The sequence below is a fragment of the Camelina sativa genome, chromosome 16 (genome assembly GCF_000633955.1).
Source record: "Camelina sativa cultivar DH55 chromosome 16, Cs, whole genome shotgun sequence".
NCBI lineage: Eukaryota > Viridiplantae > Streptophyta > Magnoliopsida > Brassicales > Brassicaceae > Camelina > Camelina sativa.
This window is the reverse complement of record NC_025700.1, coordinates 11,927,349-11,936,620: the sequence shown is the minus strand read 5'-3', so window position 1 is coordinate 11,936,620 and position 9,272 is coordinate 11,927,349. Positions and strand designations below refer to the sequence as shown.

The window sequence follows — 9,272 nt, the reverse complement described above, 5'->3', positions numbered from 1 at the left end:
ATACAAATCTTTTTAGGAAAGTAGCCAAGTAGGCAATATCTCGAAATCGAATCTTGATAATCGGGAAAAGACTAGTTCAGCATGTTTAGATCTCTAACCCGGCATGACAATAGATCATAAGATCTATAGTTTATTTGGTTAGTAAAAAACCCGGTAGATAGAAAAATAATGAGACTAAAAGACAGCATAGGCAACTATGGCTCTCGTCTCGATTACTAACAAAATTTGTAAATCTTATTAAAATCCTAAGCACACAAATAAAAAGACGGAAAACAAAGATATCAAGTTCCAAAGCGACTTCAAAGAAGCCTTAAAAGAAGTCGAGGTAGGATAAATTAAGTCTGGTATGTGGCCTAAGATCATAGGGTTTGGTATTATCCCTCCCAAATTTTATTTAAGTTTCAACTATAATATAGTATATACATTAATTTGTATACAATACTATGTATTTGTAGAAGTTGGAATTTGTATTACATGTGATATTATCCCAAGACATACGGCCTATAATTAAGTTTACAATCATGAATGTTATCGCCACAATAATTGATACATCAATTACAAAAATGACAAACGAAATGTTTTTTTCTTTATTATCATTTGGGACCCAAGAAACTGAATATAACGAATCAAATCTTATGCCCACTAACCAATCAAATCTTCTTCAAATACTATCATGATTTTTTTTATCTAAACCAATCAATCAAATCCAACAATTTTTATTGGTTTGGCTTTTTATTTTCTATGTTCTAGGCAAAAACAGATGCATAACATTTGGTTGTACCGAACGTACCTATACTCTGACAACGTTCTTGAACTCTTCTAAACAGATGCATAACATTGGCTGATGGATCCAAATCCGGTATCCCAATGGCCAATGTGAGAACATTTAATTATGAGGATTACCAAACATACCACAAAATATAACAACAAAAAAATTATTATTTTTTTCAGCATATTTATGAAGGTGTTTAGCAAACTGAAAAGAACTTCGTAATCGACTTCATAAACCACATTTTGGGAAATAACAAAAATATGGTAATTTTTAGAATGGCAATAGAATTTTTTTATTATTATTATTGTAATCAAGATCTTTGGGTTCATAATTCTTCTCGATTTGGGCAGAGACCTAATTAGATTATTCATCCCTCGAACTATAGTTCTTTTGTTAATTAGATAAATATATTTTTTCAGTGCTTTACATGCATGAATGCCTCACGTTTTCATGGAATAATAATAAGCTTTGAAATAAATTAATATTAATAAATCGTTTTTAGCATATCCACGTACGTACAGATAGCCATCGGCCTACATTAACTAAACATGTATATTTATAGAAGTGTGAGTGTGTGTGAGTGTTCGAGGATGCATGGGCATGTGTGTTCGTCCTCGGCACGTATATACTACGTACATTTCATGCGTCGGTTCAATGTATGAGGTCGGAGGTTCCAAGAAACTATCAATTAAATTACTCTGATGTGTTAACGTGCTTAAATTAACTTATACGGTTATACCAATAAACCATTTCTTATCATTCACTTTGGAAATAAATATCCATTAAATCTATTTCNAACGAATTTTTTTTTTTTTTTTTTTTTTTTTTGTTAAAAGACAACGAATGTTGTTTTGAAGTACATATTGTTTTCTAATATAAAAAGTGTTGTCCATTAAAAATAATTAGAAAAAGTCATTTTTATGGAAATTTATAATTGACATTAGAAATGAAACGACACAATTTATAAGATAGAAAAAAAATATATCAAATAACAAAACGATAACCAGCTAATCCTTTTTACAATAAAGTAGATATTATATCTTAGGGCCCCTTGCTCTTTTGGAATCCTATCTTTGGATTATCTTTGGCGATTTCAATTAGAACTTTTTAAAACAGTTGTAAATCATTTCTAGAATTTTCCGTCCATACCATCCAAATTAAATCCTCCAACCTTTACTCAACACATGATTATTATCATGGCAATCATTCTAGAGCATCTGATAGAACTGAAAGTCAATCTATAAGAATTGTTATAATTTGGATATGACCAACGACCAACGTGACACTTAGGTGATCCCAAACTCCTCAGGCATGGAATCAACGTTGAAAAAAGGCTCCTAAGGTGTGGCTTGTTCTGGTATCGAAGGGATACCATCCAATCGTGAATATACTTTTTAGTGACCCAAACCAGATGTGATGCATATACATGCATGTATGTTATGCTATGTACGTAAGATACTGATTGTCTTCTTTTCAAATTTATTTAAATGAAAAACTAAAGTTAGTAAAAAAAGAACTAAAGTTAGTGATGGGTACTTTTTTCAACATTAGAGATACTCATACGATACGGTCATTGACTATATTGCGTAGGTTAACAATACTTGTTTATATGGTACAAAAATGACCACCTAATTTCTACGTTTTTATATATATTATACATTAAAAGGTTTTCTTTTGTGACCATGGAATGCTTGAGTTTGCGGCACATGTGTTCTTTAATTCAAGAATCATTAAATAAAAAAAAAAATTCAAATACTTTTTGCAAGCAGTCTTCTCCGACTGTCAGAACTAGAACTCGGGACTTTGTACAACATCCCTTCAGAGTTCAGAGGCTTCCTGCTAAACCCTAAATATAATTATCGCCAAAACCAATTACGGAAAAAGAGAGATATTGCTAAAAGTGTCTATACATATATACCCCTATGTAAAACATAGTACTCTCTATATTCCAAATCCAAATTTCCAAATTATAGGATATATTTTAACTTTTTAACTTTTTCTTTTTCTTGTTTAATTCTATTAGATGTTCTCATACTGTTTTGCATAACTAATGTTTATTTAATAATATGTTATAGCCATTATTTATGGTTGAATAGATAGGTTATTACAATACGATGGCCGGTTGGATAAGATCCTATAGCCTTAAAAAAACAAAAGAAATTAAAAAAATATATTGTATTTTTTAACACACTGATTTTACATTTACCTGATCCACCACACTATTTTACTGAACGATTATGATATGTTACTAATTTCAAAACGTATTCTTTGTCTACAAAAAAATAATTATTGAATTTGTAGTAAAATCATGCAAGAATTTCGACAATTAAAGAGTTTGAATAAATACTATTAATGATCATGATATTTTCCATCCTTAAAAGTTAAAAACATCTTATATACTGTTCTTTTTTTGACACCAGCTGAAATCATGATTACGTCAGTTTTTTCATTTTTATTCGATATTTTCGGCCCACACATGAGAAATCACAAAGTTACAACTTTAGTTTTGCTAAAAATCTAAACATATGCAAAATACGTAGAGTTTTGTATGTGTTTGCTTGGTTTCTTACAAAAGAGGTTGACAATGTTGGGTTTGTGTCGTACTCTTGTCTTGATGCCAGTTGTCTAATGGAAAAATAACAAAAGTAAAAAATAAAGAATGAGGAAAAGGACAAGAAAATAGAGAGGCAACCAGTAAGAAACTAATAATTGCGGAAAATAAAAACAAAAATTTAAGAAAAAAAGAGAAACTTAATAATTGCAGAAGAAAAGAAGTAATAATTAAGAAAATACTGAAAGTAACCCATGTGGTTTTCTGCACACGTGCGACTCTCTCCCTCCTCTTATTTTTTTTCTTCTTAATGAAGTTAAAATTAGCTTTAAAGAGTATACACAGTATATAACTAATGACTCACTATCTATATACTCGTACATTGCCAACACATTATTTCTAAGACTTGAATTCTGATTAGATAGTAACAAATCACTATTTAACTTTTGCACAAATTTATAATCATCATTTTAATTAAATTAAATACTATTTAAAATAAACGATTTATGATTTAAATCAACTAAAATATGCAGCTCTAAAAATCACAAAAATACACCACTAAAGTTATACAGATAATATTTTACAATATTAAATAAAATATATACATCCCCAAAAACAAATTTTCTGATCTTAATTGATTGGACAAGAATGTATAACTAGTTTGCTTTTATCAATGATAAATTATTATTAAAACAAAGTTTTTTGATTGATTGCTCGATATGTTAAAATATTGAATAGTTAGTTCATGTTTTTTGAAAAGTGAATAGTAAAAAAAAGTGATTATATATCATTATTTAGTTTTAAAGTTCTATTAGTTATAAATCACGAAAGTAAACACAACATTTCTTTCAAAACTATTAAAACTTAAAAAAAGATTATTTATAATCACATCACAAAATGTTTCATTGTAAATTACTAAAACAAGAATTGTCAAAGATATTTTCCTAAGTTCTAAGTCAATTTCATTACTATGAATTTAAATTAGATTATTATATATATATATATATATATATATTTTTTTTGTGTGTGCGAAGATTGGATTATTATATCTAAATTTTGGAAGTTTGGGTTATGGTCCTTAAATACTTTGACCAAGAAATTAAGTTTTCTTACAAATCTTTTTCCTTGCACAATCTCTTCGAACTTGTGAACTAAATGTATTTAAATTTAATCGATTTACTAAGATATCAAAAATTCAAAAAGACAAGAAAAAACAGCAAACAAAATTAAATCAAGCAAACTCGGTGGCATAAACGTTGGGAGAATCTTGAATTACGATTAAGGAAACAAAAGTATTAAATTACGATTTGTACTACACTTGTTTTAGCTACTACTAAACTTGAAACCAAAAAAAGCAAAAAAAAAAAAATCAATATTATTCTAAGAATATAAAACACCTTAAGAGTTGCTGTGTGTGTGTGAGAGAGAGAGAGAGAGGAGAGAGTACACAAATTTGTTTCACATTCCTCTAAATTCCAAACAAATTTATTTATACACCCATCTACTTCTTCTTCTTCTTCTTCTCTGACAAACAAAGCTATGGGCGAACAGCAAATCTCAGCTACAGTTCCTCGTGATAGAACTGATGAACAGGTTCTTTTTGTTTCTCCTCTGCTTTACCCTTCCACATATACTGATTCTTGATTTTGACACTCTGTTTTGGGTTATAGAAATCAAGAAACTGATGCATTTCTTGAATTTTTCCTAGTTTTATCTCCACAGAGAGAGATCACTGTTCACACTATGTCTTAATTCTTGTTTTTGTTCTTTTTCCCTCAAATGACAATTTTAGTCCTCACTCTGTCACATTTATAATCAATCACTCTGTTTCATAGTTAGTTTTCGAAATGATTTAGAGATCTATCATACAATTCAAGATCTTTCTTGGTTTTTGTAGTTATGAATTATTGATGGTTTTATTTACAGGCAATCTTGGCTTTGAAGAAAGGTGCACAGCTTCTGAAATGTAGGAGAAGAGGAAACCCAAAGTTCTGTCCTTTTAAACTCTCAATGGTAAGTTTCTTTTTCTATGATCTTTCAATTCCAAAAACTTGAGTGTACAAAAAAAAACCATTTAGCTTTAAAGAGTTGTGGTGCTTACAGTTTTGCTCTTTTGGTTTTTTTGAAGGATGAGAAGTACTTGATTTGGTACTCAGGACAAGAGGAGAGACAATTGAGATTGAGTTCGGTTATTACAATTGTCCGAGGACAAATTACGGTATGTAGTTCATTTTAAACATTTCTTTCAGATTAAGGAACATGATGATGATGATGATGAAATGTTTTCCTATCTTGTTCTTAGCCAAACTTTCAGAAACAAGCTCAATCGGATCGAAAGGAACAGTCTTTTTCACTCATTTATGCTAATGGAGAACACACTCTTGATCTTGTAAGTTTTGGTTATTATGTTGTTTAACAAGTTAGTTGCAATATTCAAGACTTCTTATAGATGTTTTGTTGGTTATATATGTAGATATGTAAAGATAAAGCACAAGCAGAATCTTGGTTTAAAGGCCTTAGAGCTGTGATAACAAAGCACCATAACGTTAGGACCTCTACGAATCTTCGGACTAGTAGGGGAGCTCAAAGTTGTATTAATAGTCCTGCGGGTTTTATCCGAAGGAAACAGAATCTCGGACTTCTTGAAGAGACCCCTGACTACACTCAGGTAGCTAAAGAACCATTTCTTTTTATATATTTTAGAGATTGTTTTTCGATTTCTTGATGTATATTGTTATGTTCTTGAAGATACGCAGTTTATGTGGAAGTCCATCTACGTTACTTGAAGAGCGGTGTTTATCTAACGGGTTGTCATGTTCTTCCGACAGTTTTGCTGCATCTGATGCCATTGGTCCTGTTTCTTATTACTATGAAACAGATTATGATATTAGGAACTCGGATTTTGAATCTACAGGTTCAGAACTTTGCAAGAACTCATCACAGAGATTTGTTGCTTCTCCACCTCCTTCTGTCATAACACAGCCGGTTACAAGATCCAATGTCCTCAAGGACATAATGATATGGGGAGCTATAACTGGTCTTATCGATGGCTCGAAGAATCAGAACGATGCGTTATCTCCTAAGCTTTTAGAATCTGCCAAAATGTTTGATGTACAGAGTATTTCTCTAGGTGCAAAACATGCTGCGCTGGTTACAAGACAAGGTGAAGTGTTTTGTTGGGGCAATGGGAACAGTGGTAAGCTCGGACTTAAAGTTAACATCGACACCGACCATCCAAAACGCGTTGAGTCACTCGAGGATGTTGCTGTTAGATCAGTTGCTTGTAGTGATCATCAAACGTGTGCTGTTACGGAGTCAGGAGAGATGTATCTATGGGGAATCGATGGTGGAACCATTGAACAATCAGGAAGCCAGTTCTTGACTCGAAAAGTATCCGACGTTTTAAGCGGATCTCAGAGTGTTTATATTGTCGCTTGTGGCGCGTGGCACACGGCGATTGTGACTAGTTGTGGTCAGCTTTTCACTTACGGTAGTGGAACTTTTGGAGTTCTTGGACATGGGAGTCTTGAGAGTGTAACAAAACCAAAAGAAGTGGAGTCTTTGAGACGTATGAAGGTACTATATGTTTCTTGTGGACCATGGCACACTGCTGCGGTAGTTGAAACCGCGTCCGACCGGAAGTTTTACAATGCTAAGAGTTGTGGAAAGCTGTTTACTTGGGGAGATGGAGATAAAGGACGGCTAGGACATACAGATAGCAAGAGAAAGCTAGTGCCAACTTGTGTTACAGAGCTCATTGATCATGATTTTACAAAAGTCTCTTGTGGATGGACTTTAACTGTTGCACTCAGCATTTCAGGAACGGTTTATACAATGGGTAGCTCGATCCATGGGCAGTTGGGATGTCCAAGAGCAAAGGACAAGTCGATAAATGTTGTTTTGGGCAATCTAACACGGCAGTTTGTTAAGGATATTGCTTCCGGTTCACATCATGTAGCTGTGTTAACTTCGTTTGGAAATGTTTATACTTGGGGAAAAGGCACGAACGGACAACTTGGGTTAGGTGACGTTAGAGATAGAAACTCGCCGGTTCTTGTTGAGCCTTTAGGTGATAGGTTGGTAGAGAGTATAGCTTGTGGGTTGAACTTGACGGCTGCGATATGTTTGCATAAAGAGATCTCTTTGACTGATCAAACAGCTTGCAGTTCTTGCAAATCAGCTTTTGGATTCACAAGGAAAAAACATAACTGTTACAACTGTGGTCTCTTGTTTTGTAACGCTTGTAGTAGCAAGAAAGCTGTAAATGCTTCCTTGGCACCAAACAAAAGCAAGCTCTCTAGGGTTTGTGATTCTTGCTTCGATCATCTATGGAGTATAACAGAGTTTTCAAGAAATGTCAAGACGGAGAATCATACTCCAAGGATGCAGCTGGTTACTACACGAAGGGTATCTGAGGATTGGACTGAAAAAGAAACAGAGAATGAGATGCAGAATCTTCCACAAGGTGAACAGCCTCGATGGGGACAAGTCTCTGTTCCTTCTCTGTTTCATTTCGATAAAGTTTCGACTAGTTCTCCTATGAATCTGTCAGTATCATCGAGGCGACCATCTTCTACAATGACATCAACCTCGTCTGAGTCGAATAAGATCTTAATTGAAGAAATCGAAAGGCTAAAAGCCGAGGTAAACAATTTTTTTTTCTTTTCTTACTAGTAACAATATCAACATTTTAGACACTAAAGGTACACTTATATGATCATGTAGATAAGAAATCTCCAGACACAATGTGAACTTGGCAATGAGAAGATGCAAGAATGCCAACAAGAACTCGACAAGACATGGGAAGTTGCTAAAGAAGAAGCCGAGAAGTCGAAAGCTGCGAAAGAGATAATCAAAGCCTTGGCGTCTAAGGTAAAGAAAGATACATAGTTCTCTTTTTCATCTTTCTCTTTTCTGTTTATTTATGTGACTCACATTTTCGCGGTATCTTCCTTGCAGCTTCAAACGAATAAAGAGAAACCGAGCAATCCTCCTAAAACCGTCATTGCATGCAATCCTTCTCAAGTCTCACCAATCTTTGATGACTCAGTGTCCATTCCATATCTCACACCAATCACTACATCTCGTTCCCAACCCGAAAACAGACAACTTGTAGAGAAATGTGTCACGAAATCCTCGAACCGTGACAGCAACGTTAAGCTATTAGTAGATGCATCGCCTGCCATCACAAGAACAGGACATCACCAAAACGGAACACAAGACTCGACAGCAGAACAAGTGGAGCAATACGAGCCTGGTGTATATATAACTTTCACGGCTTTGCCTTGCGGTCGGAAGACGCTTAAACGCGTACGGTTTAGGTAAAGAAAATGTGAAGTGTGATTAAGTGTTTTATGTGATTTGATGTATGCTTTAAGTGTTTATGTGATTTGTTTCTAACTTTGGTTGTAGTCGGAAGAGGTTTTCAGAGAAGGAAGCACAAAGATGGTGGGAAGAGAAGCAGGTTTTGGTCTATAACAAGTATGATGCTGAAGCATGAACTAACTTATGATGCTGAAGCATGAACTAACTCTGAGTAGATTTCTTGAACGTGTTTTAAATTCATTTTGATGTTTGCTAGTGATTATATCTATTGCAGAAAGTATTTCTTTATTTCTAAAAATTATTATGTATTTAAGAAAAATTGAACATAAAATTACAGGAAATACAATTCTAATAAATATGGTATATATTAATAAAAAACATTCTGATGATCAACTAAGATATAATATGTGCGTGACGAAAACTGTTGTGGTTTTGAGCAATGAAACAAAATTCCTCGTAACGTGATGAAAATCATAAACTTTTATAATATAGGTCAAAGATATAATATAAAAATTACAACTAGTAATAATAATAATAATAATCAAAATTCACATAAAAAAAATTATTTGGACGGCGTCTAACAAACAACAACCAAATCTCTATTCATACGTATAACTTCTTAGA

General features: G+C 33.1%; 1 protein-coding gene across 1 annotated transcript; it reads left to right on the top strand.

Annotated features, from left to right (window-relative positions):
- Nucleotides 4,712–8,983, top strand: LOC104750376. The gene is made up of 9 exons (XM_010472162.2): nucleotides 4,712–4,916; nucleotides 5,250–5,336; nucleotides 5,452–5,541; nucleotides 5,626–5,712; nucleotides 5,797–5,991; nucleotides 6,072–7,967; nucleotides 8,049–8,195; nucleotides 8,283–8,644; nucleotides 8,736–8,983. Exons 1-9 carry the CDS (start codon nucleotides 4,863–4,865, stop codon nucleotides 8,821–8,823), a joined length of 3,006 nt encoding a protein of 1,001 aa, XP_010470464.1. The 5' UTR covers nucleotides 4,712–4,862; the 3' UTR covers nucleotides 8,824–8,983.